Below are 14,892 nucleotides of genomic sequence, written 5' to 3'. Positions count from 1 at the left end.
TTTGAATTTGGCACCAGCAGGCTTGGAGGTCACAAGTCCCAGCCCACATTGAAGAAATGTGGGTTCAAAACAGAGAAGCCACCTTTGGCTCCGTTTTATGGTAGTCCGTCCCCCAGCCCTGGGCTGCTTTGTAATCTACATTGTATGTTATTTTATAATGTCTGCAATTGGAGTCCCTGATGAAGCATCTTCAGGATCTAGACTCCTTTAAGGGCACAAACCAGGACTTCAAAGCCTGTTTGCAGTCAGTCCGCCCACGCAGTTGGGGAGAGCCAGGAAAATGATCCGAAAACAAGGTTCTGATCTGTCTGGTTAGTTAGCAATGATGTTATGGCGCCTTTGGTGTAGGACTTGGTGAGTGTGCTGAATCCATGGGCAGAAAGATGTGTCAGCAAGTACACAGACCCCCATCCTTTGGCAGCCCATGTCACAGAGACGAGGGTGGCACCAGCGGATGCGCAGTCACAGTGGCGAGGGCAGGAGCTTCCCAGGAAAGGAAGAGGCACAGCAAGAGAATAGAGGTGAAGCCGGCAGCCATCGGCACGGGGTCTGTGGGTCTCCTGGGAATCTCTGGTTCAGGGGCAATTCGATCTACCTCCGGGGTGCCAGGAGCTCCTTTAGTCCAGCAAAGTACCCTCCCATGGAACTTCTATTAAATAGAACATGTTAGTCAAAGCTGTAACTCTAAACCGGTGGTTCTCAACCTTCCTAATGCCGTGACCCTTTAATACAGCTCCTCATGTTGTGGTGACCCCCAACCATAAAGTTATTTTTGTTGCTACTTCATAACTGTAATTTTTTTACTGTTATGAATCAATGTAAATATCTGATATGCAGGATGTATTTTCATTGTTACAAGTTGAACATAATTAAAGCATAGTGATTAATCACAAAAACAATATGTAATTATATATGTGTTTTCCGATGGTCTTAGGCGACCCCTGTGAAAGGGTCATTTGACCCCCAAAGGGGTCGCGACCCACAGGTTGAGAACTGCTGCTCTAAACCATTTGTTCTTGTTATTTTGAAAGTCACCCATTAAAGCGATCCCATCTGATAGAGGTGCTCTAACAAAGGGGAAGGCCTCGTTTAGTTCTCTGCAGTCTACAGCCGGCCCCCACTATTCAGTAGGGGCTTTAGGCACGTGCCAGACCAGGGAGATAAAACGTGAGATGGTGGGACTTGGTGCCCCTTCTTTAGGTCAGCTGTGATAGGCCATTAGCCTTGCCTTACCTTACCAGGAGGGGCCGGTTAACTAGTGCCCACCACGTGGTGCCCAGGGGCCCCCCAGTAGAGCTTTCTGTGATGAGGCAGAAACAAAACCTGGTTTGGATTATCAAGCGCAAGTCTGACGTGGGCTGCCAGAGCCTTGTAGGCGTGGTCATAAAAGGAACTGGTGAAAATGACACTAGATTTATCATTTCTTTAATGCTTTTCATCCCCAATAAAAATTGATAGTACAGTAGTCCCTTTAACAAACCTTCCTCAAATTACCTTATTTTGCACATGACTTCGGTATCATCTTGGGACCTTGATTGAGGTGAACTCCAGCTCCAAGGAAAGTATGGTTAGATTAGGAATTCTCTGGAGAGAATGGTTTCGCTGCTTTAAGGCCACACGTACCTGCAGCTGGGAGAGGCAGCTACCCCCATCATCCTTCCACAGTGGGTGGATTTCCCTTCCATTTCCTACAAGGACTATTGCTCTTCTGAAGGCCCCAGATCTTACCGATCGCTGACCTCACCTCCACTTCACAGGGGCCCTGTCTCCCATCCTAAGGTCTTTTAAAATTCTATGAATCAAGTCAAAGCCTTTGTTGTCTTCTCTGGATCCCCCCCCCCCACTCCCCAACCTGAAGGTTTCTCTTCTAGTCCAGTCACCTGGACCCTGGATTTCAGAGTTGTGTTTTTATTTGCAAATCTGAACAATGCATAGGTGCTCTGTGTTGAAAAATTTCTCTACACATTTTAACTACTTACTTCTGAAAAAAATGAAAGCCTAACAGTAATTGTTTTTATCTCTCTTTAACTTAAGTTATTCCAAAATCACCGACCCCGTGGGATCCTATTTATTCCTGTGTCCTTTGACAAATTGTATTCTTTGTGCTTATGCACATGTATTGCACATGTTTTACATATTTCTTCCTCTGTCTCAGCATCTGCCTCGGACCCCATTGCCACCTCTGACCTTTATCTACAACAGAAATAATAGATTCCAATGAGGAAAGCAGCTTAACCGGCTCTCCTCAGTCACTATGTCTGTTTTTAAATCAACTTTCTAAATGGCAATGAGAAGGATCTCTTAAAAACATAGGTCTGAAAAATATAGGTCTTTTTCTCCTTTGCTAAAACAAAACACAAAAACTGGAATAACTAATCTTATTATTGCACGTATTATGTACTAAATATTTGGGTTATATCCTGCACATTCTGTGTGGATTGACACTTTCTGACTTCCCACCGCATACTCCTCCTCGCTGACTTCAGCCACATTGATGTCCTTTGATCCTGAACTAAATCAAACATGTGTCTCAGCTTTCCCAGGGGCGGTTCGTAATGCATCTCATGTCACCTTCTCCACCCACCCTTGTCCTTCTCCACAGATCTCTCATTGGGCTTCCCTTCCTTTATCCGCCTGGTCACAGCCTCAAGGTCATTTCTACAGAGAAGGGGTGAGAGGCACTTGAGCAGCTTAGAAACCCACATTGCTCTTTGGAGACACCTCCCATTCAGGCTACGTTTCCATTACAGGACTATCTACCCCCTAAGATCGTCTTTCTTCCAATCCTCCCCTCCCCCCAAAGCCAGGAGAGTAGACCCCTGTGTCGTAGGCTTGATTTGTTAGTACAGTATTCCCTCGCTTATCGCGGGTATTACGTTCCAGACCCCCCCGCGAAGTAGGACCCTTACATTTATTCTACACTCTTAAACCTGCGTAACTTTAACAACATACGTATACAGTACCACAAAATCCCGCGATATAGCGAAAACTCCGTGATAAATTAAATATAATATTTTTTAAAAATCCCGCGATACAGTGAGGCCTCAATAAGTGACCCGCGATAGAGAGGCACTGCTGTATTCTCTCCTGGAACTCTGGATTTAGTTCTTTATCATACCCATTACAATGGCTGTGGTGATGTGCAAATCAAGACAGTCTTGTGATTTAGCCTCTGATGAATTTTTTATTTCTTAGTCCTTTTGAGCATTTCCCCCTCTGTCTTCTGAGTCTCTTCTAGATACCTTTAGATATTAAACTCTACTAATACATTTCTTCTGCTTAAACTTTACAGGATTTATTTCTGGTTGCTTACAGTCTATAACTCGGACTGTCTGATACAGATGCCTTCACTTTTAAACCAGCCTCAACCTAACTTCACAGTTTCCCTCTTAAGGTACTGCCCTTGACTTGTTCGGAATTGTGTGTCTGTGTGACCATTCCTATTTCACTACCTTAGTATTCTCCACTCTCCCCGATGGCAGGGGCAGAGGATATCTATCTTAAAAGTGTGTGATTTGTAGTATCTGTCACAGTGTCTGCATCGTTATAGATAAATTGCTGCTTTCCCTCCCCCTAATATCATTGAAATAACCATTCTGGGTTTGCAAACAGAATTCTCTTTACTACTTCGGTGCAAGGTTAATTGTGTTAGTTTCCACAGTACATGTTCAAAGAATACATCACCAGAACGCTGGACTCCCGGGTCCTGGAGACCACACACACTATGCTCCTTTGATCACATATTGCTCTGGAGACATAGCTGCCAACAGAAAACAGCATCATCAGCGGACAAAGGGGAGAGTAGTTAGGCTCCTGCTGATGATGTTCAACGGGAACCTGGCAAAGGTATAAGCCCGTTTCCCTAAGCAACTGGTCCTTTGATCCCAGAAGTTGCTCTCAGGTTTGGTTTTGAGTAACTGTGTAGACCTGGCCAAGGTATCATCTGCTGAGTAGCAATCCCAGCCTTCACTGAGATATCACTGCCTGCATTATCAATCGCTTTGATTTGCTAGGTTATCTTGAATAATAATGTGAGCTGGACTTCAGATCCTGCTCTAGGTGGATACCACAAAGGAAACCATGTTGTGTCTCCCTCCACACAGGGTCACGTGGAAATGGCAGAGCAGGACCTGTATTAATGAGGGGATGCCTTGCTCCTTGCCTCCCGGAGACCAGAAAGCATGGGGGTAGAGTTTCGTTGATCATTCCTTCCTGCACTAACCCAGGCCAAAGTGGCACCTTTCCCTCTTCCCTGCAGAGACGGAGGGGAAGCCCTGTCGACCCTCTCTTCCCCTGCATGAAGGTGAGCGGAGCTGGGACTCCTTCTTCCCCCTTCCGGCACTGTAGATAATACCTAAAAACTCCTTAAAGTTTGGTAAACCTACAGACTCAAAGCTGACCAGACCCCAATGGGCTAAATTCAAAGAAATTCAAAGAAATCTACACAGACACACCAAATTTCTAAAAACAAAAGACAAAGAAGATAACTTGAAATCAGCCAGAGAAAAATGGCATATCATCTATGGAGGAAGAACGGTTTGAATGACAGTGGCTTTCTCACTGGATGCCACAGAAGACTGGAAAAAGTGGCCCGCATGTTTCAAATGCTGACAACAGTTAACAAACCCATGAAAAGACAGATCTTGACACAGCAGATAAATATCAGGACCCAACTAGATGCCGTCTATGAGAGATTCACTTTAATTAAACACGAGCAGATTGGAAGTCAGACTGAAACAGTGTAACACACAAACATTAATCAAATGGAAGCAGGAGGGGCTGAATTAATAACAGGTAACGTGGACTTCAGAGCAAAGGACATTGGGAGGGACAAGGAGGAACATTACACAAAAGAAAAGAGCTGATTTACCAAGGACACATACTACTACTAAAAGGATATTCACCCAACAACAGAGTTGCAAAATAGATGAACTGAAAACTGATGGAATTGAAAGGAAAAATAGATAAATCCACATCTATAGACAGGAAAAAAAAACTAAATCTTTACTTGTAAGTTACAGAAACACCAGATCAAAAATCAGAAAGGATATGGAGGAACTAAAGATAATCAAGCAAGGTGATCCAACGGCCACTTATATAACATTCCACCCCAAAAGAGTGAGATCCACATTATTTTCAAGCACACAGGGAACATTCATCAAGATAGACCGTATCCATAACAGACTTTAACAAATATGAAAGAATAAAGAACACATGGGGCATGCTCTTTGACTACAGTTGATTTCAACTAGAAATCAATAAAAAGATAGCAACAAAATATCCAAACATCTGATAATTAAACACACTCAAGTAATCCATGGGTCAAAGGGAAAAGGGAAATTTAAATGTATAAAAAACTGAATAAAAAAAAGAATCAATCAAAATCTGTGAGTTGCAGTTAAAGCAGGGCTTACTGGGGAATTCAGAGCATCAAATGCTGATATTTAAAAAGAGAGGTCTCAAAGCAATAATCTGAGCTTTTGCCTCAAGTACTAGAAAAAGAAAAAAAAAATAAACCAAAACAAGTTGAAGGAAGTAAGAGATATAAGTAGGCATGGATGAACTTGAGAACAGCGAAGTAGAGACCACTAAAAATCCAAGAGTTGTTTCTTGGAAAAGACAATTAAAATTAATAAACCTCTATTAAACTGACAAAGAAAAAAAAGAGAAGATAAATTATCAATATCAGGAATACAGGAGTAGATATCACCACAGATTCTGCAGACACTGAAAGGACGGAAAGAAATTTTTACACATAATTTGACAAGTTAGATGAAATGACTAATCCTAGGGAAAGTACAAACTACCAAAATTCACTCAGGTAAGAGATAATCTAGCCCTGGCTGGGTAGCGCAGTTGGTTAGAGTGTGGTCCCCATATGCCAAGATTGCAGGTTTGATCCCCAGTCAGGGCACATACAAGAATCAACCAATGAATGTATCAATAAGTGGAACAACAAATTGGTGTTTCTCTCTCTCTCCTTTCCCCTCTCTCTGTAAAATCAATAAATAGGAGAATGTTTTGTGGACCATTTGGTTGTGTGTGTGTGTGTGCGTGTGCGTGCGCTTTTAAGTTACTAGTTTTTAAAAGCAATAATTTTTAATGGGAACAACGTGACCAAAAATTTGTCACATAATTTTGAGACTCAAACAAAACTTAATGAGAAAAAAAAATTTTATTTTTTAAAACAAATATTCATGATTAAAACCCTCAGCAAACTAGGGCTAGGAGGCAACTTCCTCAGTATGGAGTGACTATCGTAACGGTGGAAGACTCAACACTTTCTACATAAGGCAGGGAAAACGTTGACATTTAAAAAAGCAGTTCAGCTGCAGAGTACTCCATTATGTGGAGTCACTGAGCCTATCGCCTGTGTGAAGCGGCGAGGCAGTTCCCAGCACTTGGCGATCACAACTAATGCCACAGACAACCGATTCACTTTGATATCGGAGGTGCACTGTTAAGAGTAAATTCCTTTTAGCAGCACTGGCAGTTCAAAGTCTATCTGTGTATGTGTTGTGTTAGTTGTTGCCCCAAATAAACAAAAGGACAAGTAACGATCTGGAAAAAAAAGACTTGTATAGTATGTAAAAGGCAAGACCTCTATGTACAGTATGTAAAATATCAAAGAAAAAAAAAAAAAAAGAAAAGCAATGTAGATGGTGAGCAATCTAGAAGAAAAATAAATAAAATAAAGATAAAGGCAGTTTATGAAAGAAGCAACTCAGATGACTAATGAATTAAAACAAAACAAACAAAAACCAGTACATTAAGAAGACATCGTCAGATACTGCTTGTGGGAATGTTTACTGAGAGCCATTTTGGAAAGCCTTTTAAAATCTATTGCAGGGGCTGTGGTTATATTCCAAGAACAAGTAATTCTCCTTTGGGGCACAAGTTTATTCCTAAATATCCTCAAATAATCTTTAAAAAGCCCTATTATCCCTTTATTAATTTGCTTAATATAGAAATTTAAAATCTTTAGGAAAAGTTTAAGTCACAAAGCAGGGCTTACCAGCTTGGCGCGCGATCATTCCTTCTTTGTTCCAGGGGATAACATCTCTTGAGGTACGGATAACAACCTTTCTCTTCCCACATGTACAAGTACAGGTAGTTATCCATGGATGTGGTGAGGACATAGAGAGAATCCTTCAAAGGATACCCAGCAGTGAGTGGCCCAGAGTCCAAGTCAGAGCAATGAGTGTGGGGAGGAGGAGAGCATACGTACCACCCATAAGTTACAGATGCTTAACTGGTGGTCATAAAAATGTTGCAGCAGGAGGCCGTGGATGGTGAAGAGGAACAGTTGTGGCCCGCTGTCAAAGACAATCACACTTCCATCACGGAGCCCCATCCGAGTAGGATTCTCCATATGAACTGGCAACGTGAAGCTTGCAACCTGATGCGCTGTTTTCACATAAAATGTATACACACACACACACAAACAAACAAAAAACCAGACACACACACAGGTGAACTTTGGGTCATTTAGTTAGAATAATATCCTTACCCTGAATGAAAAAAAAACATACTCCCTACTTCCAGGGGACATGTGTTCAGTGAGGAAAAGGAAGGTAGGCCAGTGGCCGGAAAATACATGTCACTGACCGTGGTGATGGGTGCCATCATGCAGGAAGAGAGGGCTGTGGACAATAAATAGCTCAGGCCCCCAGGGGAAGGGCATGATGGGACTCTAAAGAGTTTTGCCCACCTTGATTGATTGGCTCAGTGGGTTGGGCATTGTCCTGCAAACCAAAAGATTATTGGTTCGATTCCCGATCGGGGCACATGCCTGGGTTGCGGCGCTGGGTCCCCAGTTGGGGGCAGCCATTTGATGTTTCTCTCGTACAAATAGAAATAAACATTTTTGCCCGAGAGGGCACAGTAGAATGTAGAGGTCAGTAGCATGGGGCAGCCTCCAGCTAAAACATCCCCTGCCCCTGTACCCAGAGTGACCTATTTCTATACAGTTATAGCTTAAAATGAGTGCACATGTGATTGGGAGGAGAAACAAGGGGGCGTAGCCCACCTTGGATGACTGCTGTGACCCCCATCCTCTCAGTTGTTACATCGAAGGTGGCAAACCCTATCTTTCCAGAAGAGCTTCTTCGGAACATGAGTGTTATCCTGTCTGCCCTCCTCAGGTCCCAGCAGGCTGCATAGCACACTGAGACCGGGAGGGACACACACAGAGGGGCCTTGCTCGCTGATGGTCTCAGAAAGCACTCTGTCAAATACACCTGCAGAGAAAGGATTGCATGTGCCATCAGGGGAAGGGGGAGCTTGAAGCGGCTCAGTATGGGAGTGACTCCAAAAAAGCCGCCTCAAAAATCCTCCACTTGCAACCAAAGCTTTATTCTGAATCTCAGTAAGAGTTGAGTAGCCACTGCTTGTCACTCAGCGTCTTCCCGTCCTGCCTGTCACGGCCACACATTGAGCAGAGTCCCCAAAGCCTCTCTTCCCACATGCCAACAGGCTAGAAAAGCATCTGGCCACGTGGGATGCCGAACAAGGGGCGGCGACTGGCCAAGATGCTCCCATCCTGGAGAACTCGCCGAAGGTTGACCTGCTCCTGCCGCTGCCTCCCTTAGCTCCTGCTCTCCGGGGCCCAGTGCAGCCGTGCCACGTCAGGAGGCCCGCTCACAGCGTCACTCTCTCAGAATGACATTCAGAGGCTGTTGTACTTTCATTTACTTCTGGACTTTGTAATTTCCAGCCAAGGTAGGCCAAGGTAAAGCAGAGAAAACAGAAGTGAACCAGACTACCAAAGGTGCTATTTCTCGATATCTCTCTCACCCTCCTCCGTCTCTCTGGCTGATTCAGGCTTCATGAGCAAATTTTCATCAGTAAACATTTGTCTTTGCAACTGGTTGTTGTTGCTTCCAAGAACATCGTTTCTTGGCTCTAGGAATGGATTCCACGTGTTTTATGGCCTTTGCGAGGAGGGAGCAGTCTGTCCGGTCCCCGCTGAGCTCTGTAGTTACACTAACACTTCCTGACTTCGCCTTCCTAGCCCGATCCTCCCCCACTGCTGTTAAAGTGCACAGAGTGGTACCTACCTGTGGCCAGAGACGCTGAGCTGTCCCAGCGGCAAAGGTCCACTTCTTGTCGGGAGAGCAGCGTAGAAGATTGACACTTTGGTTAAATGCATTGCCTATAGAGAGAGTCCTCAACTCGGGCACTGTCAGTGTGTAGATGTCACCTTCAGAATTGCCTACCTGCAACCAGAGCACCACCACCATGTCAGTGCAAAGAGAGGGGATGATCTTCAAGCACAGAGGAGACAGTATGGACAGGGGCAGGAGGGGCCGGCATTTCTTCAGTCACCCAGTGGAGACGGACACCTCTGACCAGCCTGCCCCACAAGGTGGCTGGGATGGTCCCAAGGAGTAAAAGGCCCTCAGCCCCAAAGCACTCCCGGGTAGTTACTCGTTAGCACGTCAACACTATACTTTTTTCTCCATCACCCCAAACCCGCCTCTCTCCCCCCATGGTCCTTGTCTGAGTTCATGTACTCTACGATGATACACACTTGAAAGAAGAAACATACATATGAAATAATTCAGGGAGGTTTTTATTTTAAGAAGAATTCCTGGGAAAATGTACCTGAGATATAACAAAGGCCAAGACAGTATAAAGGTTTGTGTGGCCCACATGCATCGGTATGTTGTGACTCTCAAGAGTATGTGACACAGGGACCTCAAGAAGACAGTGGAATATGGCAGAAATGGGGCCACAGGACCTGTTGAGGTGGCAGGCTTTGTGGGTCTCCCTCCATCCCCCCAAGGCAGGGCTCACTTACCATCAGGAACGCGCTACCCTGTGTGAGGAAGGCTTCCAGGGAGAAAGTGGCCCGAGGCATTGTGAGCGTAGCCAGAGCGTCCACATGCTGGAAGCTCCACACTTTGACATTTTCCTCCACATCCACAGTGAATGCGAGATGCAGCTCCGGGAGGGTCACCAGAAACTTGATGCTAGATCGCTGGACTGGGCTTGACCAGATCCTCGTGCCCTAGGGAACAAGAGTAACACTAGGTGCGCGAGGAACTCTTCCCGCACGCTGGGCTGCCATTCTGCCAGTGCTGATTTGGAAGCCTCTTCCAAATCAGATTTATTTCTGTTTTCTGGGAATAGAATAAGAAAATTCTACTAAACATCTCGGTTGTGTGAGGGGTAGTGAACGTGAAAAAGGAATTATGCAGTGTGTTCAAAGGCAGGAACTCACACGGTAAGCAAAAAGGGTCACGCTCCCTGGGCTCAATCGGTTCTGCGTCTTACTAACAGTGTGACACTCAGCAAGTCCCCGACCACCGCGGCTTCTCACAGGGCTGGGGTGTTACATTCCACAACACGTGAAACGCACTTAGACTTCTGCCTAGTCCATAGTAGGAGTTCAAGGGCATCGATTGTCATGACCATTGTTATTCCATCATCAACCTTGTACATGGCACACAAGACAGAAGTGTTTCCATTCTAGACTCTTTAGTCTCATTACAATTGTAAAATACAGCAAAAGAAACAAACAAAATTGTTAAGTTTAATAGGTTATTACGAAGTGATCAGTGTAACTCCTTCTATGCCCTTGTGAAGCCCCCTTGTACTCGCCTTATTTCCCACCCCTTCTACCTTCCCCAGATAGAATCACTATTTTGATTCCTTAACTCTAAACAGGTTGCCTGTCTCATGTTATCTATTGCTGTGTAACGAAACATCCCTAAACTGGGCAGCTTAAAACAACAACACATTTTTATCTCACAGTTTGTTTGTCAGGAATTTAGGTGTAGCTTGGCTAGGATGTTCTGGCTCAGGGTCCCTTAGGAGGTTGAAGCCAAGTTCCACTTTCAAGATGGCTCACTCCCTCAGCTGGCAGGTTGGTGCTGGCTACTAGCAGGAGTCCTCAGTGCTTCCCCACCCAGACCTCTCTCTAGGGCTCCTCGGTGTCCTGTTCTCAGAACGTTGTGGGTGACTTTCTAAGAGCCAATGACTCAGAAGTGAGGAAGTGTCTTATGACATAACTTCAGAAGTTACGTAAGGTCATTGCTACAGTATCCTATCGTTTACAAGGGGCCAGCCTTATTCAGCATGGGCGTGGCCTGCACAAGATCATTACTGCTACGGAACAAGGAGTATTAAGGGCCATCTCAGAGGCTGGCTAAGACGATCGGCCCTGTAGCCTCCCTACCCGCCGCGGGTTTATGTCTTTTCCGCATGCAAAATGCACTCACCATCTCCCACTGCCCTCAACCATCTCACACTGTTACGGCCTCATCTCAAACAGAATCTAGGATCTCGCTGTTGGCTTCGGTCGGGTACAGAGGAGGCTCTTTGGATTCAGTTCATCGTGATGTGATAAACCTAGAACTAATTATACAAGTTGTCTGTCCCCATCTTTCCCCAAATACAAGGGTAGGGCAGGCATAGGATAACATTATAGACATGCTCATTCAGAAAAGGAAAACGGGAGAGGGGGAAGCAACGAGGGCTTGCTGCTACACCAAAACACTGAAACCCAATAAAGAACATCTGGCAGTTTGCCGATTAGGAGTTAAGACCTGGGACGGATTCTTCATGACTGTTGGCTTCACTCTCCAGGTTCTTGGTTCTGTTTCTGAGCCATCTGTCCCTTTCCATATATGGGGGCCCAATTTTGCAGCTGAGTAGATTTTGTAGCCTGCTTCTTGCCGATAAAAGTTTAGGCTTCAAAGTCTTTGGGGGGATACCTCAGCCCCTTTAAACCCAAGCTGGCAGTGTTTCTGCCAATATAGTTCTCTCAAAGACTTTGTGGCTCTCCAAGAACCTTATTGGAGTTTATATCATTAGACAAGAGCCACATACATAAGTCTCTGAAAGAAATCCTTTGATACCGAGGGCTTCTGCTAGGGCTGCCAAGGACAATGCCTTAAACTCGTTAGAAGTCCTTAGGTCCTGGCTGGGTTGCTCAGCTGGTTAGAGCCTTGTCCTAATACACCAAGGTTGTGGGTTCAATCTCCAGTCAGGGCACATACAAGAATCAACCAATGATGCATAAATAGGTAGAACAACCGATTGATGTCTCTCTCTCTCTCCCTCCCTCCCTCCCTCCCTTTTTCTCTAAAAGCAATAAATACAGATTTTTTTTAAACCCACAAAATAAAAAAACTTCTTAGAAGTCCTAGTGCTTGTGTGAACAGTTCTCTGAGGCACCTCCTTAGATCTTCCTGTGGTCTAACGAAGAATTTTGGCTTCAACTTTATAGTATCATTGATCGACATTGCCCTGGATTGATCTTGCTTAGAATCCATTTCTGGAATTTTGGCTTCATTTGTAACCTAGAAAGACTATGAATTTTCAGAACCAGCAATCCTTGGTTCCTTGTTGTTTGACAGTCCTTATGTTATCCTTGTCTTCTTTTCTTGAATTTTACTGTAAGCAGCAAGGGGACAGCAGCATTCAGCATTCTGCCTGGGAATCTCTTTAGCAAGATCGCTCAGTTCATTAGATAAGTTTTCCATTTTTCACATGACCATGGATGACAGTGTTGCTAAACTTACTGCCACTGCACATCAAGGATCCCCTTTCCTCCAGGGGCCAGGAAAGGTTTTCAGATTACCCTTAGTCCTCTCTGGCAGCCACATGCAGGCCATTAGGTTTTTGCTAAGAGTCTTTACGGCCCAGCACTCTCCTCAGAGTCTTCCCAGCCTCCGCCCATCGCCTGGTTCCAAAGCTTTTTCCACATTTTAGGTCTTTGCTACGGCAGCACCTCGCTTCCAGGTACTAAAAGCTATATTTGTTATCTGTGGCTGCATAACAAATTACATGGCAGCTTAAAGCAATAAACTCTTACCTCACACAGCTTCTACTGGTCAAAAATTCAAGGGTGGATTAACCAAGGAGCTCAGGTTTAGGGTCTCTCGTTAGGTTGCAGCAAGAGATTGGCTGGGAATGCAATGATCTGAAGGGTCATCTGGGGTCAGAGGAGTCGCCTCGAGGATGGCTCACTCACATGGCTGCAAGTTGGTCCTCGCTGTTGGCAGGAGGCCTGAGCTCCTTGCCACGTGTCCCTGTCCATTGGGCTGCTTGAATGTCCTTCGGGACAAGGTGTCTGGTTTCCCCTAGAGCAAGTTATCCAAGAGAGGACCTTTCTAATTCCTTTTTCCCTAGCTTTATTGAGATGTAATTGATATATAACATCGCATAAGTTTAATGTCAGAGTATCCTTCTAGACTCTATCTCATCATTTCCCTGCCACCTCATACATTCAAAAAGGGTATTTATCATTGATCAGAAGACCCTGTGGTATGAAGAGTCATTATCTAATTTTTATGGGGAAGAGAGAGAAAATCAAGCAGGGCAAACCAAGAGAACACAATAATATGGGACCCACTTGGAGTCTCCCAATTCCCTCTCTGGCGCTTCATGCAGTGCACATATTGGTCCTGAAATATAAGACAACCTTCGGGCCCCTTGGAGGTGACCTGCGTTGGAGACCACGTCCTGAACAAGGCAACAGAACAAGTGCCAATTGTTGACAGAGAGACTAAAATAGGTCAGGAAGATGCACAAGGCCAAAAGACTACTTATTTCGCAAAGCCACTCCATGTTACCAGTAGAAAATAAGTCCTTGCACAAGCTTATATATAGAAATGCATACTCAAAAGTGAATTTTCTATGTGTCTACAGTCTAAATGAAAAGGTCACAGATGATCAATTAGAAGGCCTGATTTGAACCTTTGTTTCCATTGTTAATTGAGCATCACTTTCCTCCCAGCTCTTGCTTTACCTGTGGAACCAGGTGGACATAGGTCTGCATTACTGTGCTCTGCATTGGCCAGACTCACCTCCTGCACATCCCAGATATAGAGCATGCGCTTTGAAGACACTGTGCAAACGAGTGGCTTCTCTTGTCCGCCGACTGGTTGACAACTCTCCGAGAGATAAGCCATCTGTCCCAAGATTCCTAGAAGCCAACATAGACAATACTTGACCACCAGATAGTTGAGGAATGATCCAATTGAGTAAAAAATTCTGGAAAGATGAGTGTCAGTTTAAATTTTCTTGCAACCTTTAGGGAGAACAGGGTGGAAATTGGGCTTCAGAGTCATTCCGACACGGGTGTGACTAGCTGTTCAGAAGATGTCGGCCAATTTGTTTTTCTTAATCTCAGTTTCCATATAAAATGGGGATGAAAATAGAAACGTTGTTTCTGTTAACAATTGAGCGTCACTTTCTGTTCTGAGTTTTAAAAGAGGTATCAGAAATAAACTGTTAGAACTATTATTTAGCTTTTCCTTTTCTTAAAAGTTTTTCTTCTAGGAGGGATCGGAAGCCTTTGAGAAAAGGGAGTAACAGGCCTGATTTTACGTTGTGAAAAGATCGCTCTGGCTTCTGCATGCAGCATAGATCATAGGAATAAGGAAGGAAGCAGGGAGGCCAGTTTTGTCCTTGTTGTTGATTTTAGATAGAGAGGAAGGGAAAGGGGGAGGAGGAGGGAAAGAAAGTCAGAGAAACATTTATTTGCTGTTGTTCCACTTATTTATGCACTCATTGGGTAAGTCTTGCATGTGCCCTGACTGGGGATTGAACCCACAACCTTGTATATAGGGACAACATTTTAACCAACTGAGCTACCCGGTCAGGGCCAGTCCTTTTAATCTATTAAGTTTTAATTCCCTTTTTCTTCACTGAATGAGAACACACACACACACACACACACACAACTCCAGTGAATTTCCGAAAACAAGCTCAGTATGTTGCCCTGTCCCTGTACCGAGGTTGCCAATTCCTTCCCTGTAGACAAAGTCGTCTGGCTCTGTCAGCGCCATCCGGCGCTCATGCCTCATCTGGCTGAGGAAGAACTGCTTCCATGTCGGCACTTGCAGGCTCCAATAGGAGAAGCTCCATTTCTACAGACAC

General features: G+C 44.6%; 1 protein-coding gene across 1 annotated transcript; it reads right to left on the bottom strand.

Moving 5' to 3' along the window:
* Window positions 1-3,622: 3,622 nt before the first annotated feature.
* On the bottom strand, window positions 3,623-14,892 carry FBXW12 (F-box and WD repeat domain containing 12). Its single transcript, XM_090283078.1, has 8 exons — window positions 14,747-14,892; window positions 13,818-13,936; window positions 9,803-10,012; window positions 9,060-9,218; window positions 8,030-8,240; window positions 7,229-7,407; window positions 7,016-7,149; window positions 3,623-3,760 (listed from the first exon to the last, which is right to left on the bottom strand). The coding sequence occupies exons 1-8, from the start codon at window positions 14,817-14,819 to the stop codon at window positions 3,649-3,651; spliced, it is 1,197 nt and encodes a 398-aa protein (XP_090139204.1). The 5' UTR covers window positions 14,820-14,892; the 3' UTR covers window positions 3,623-3,648.

The sequence above is a fragment of the Furipterus horrens genome, unplaced genomic scaffold, assembly GCF_987537825.1.
Source record: "Furipterus horrens unplaced genomic scaffold, mFurHor1.1.pri manual_scaffold_7, whole genome shotgun sequence".
NCBI classification, from domain to species: domain Eukaryota; kingdom Metazoa; phylum Chordata; class Mammalia; order Chiroptera; family Furipteridae; genus Furipterus; species Furipterus horrens.
The sequence above is the reverse complement of the archived record's forward strand: the minus strand, read 5'-3'. Positions and strand labels throughout refer to the sequence as shown.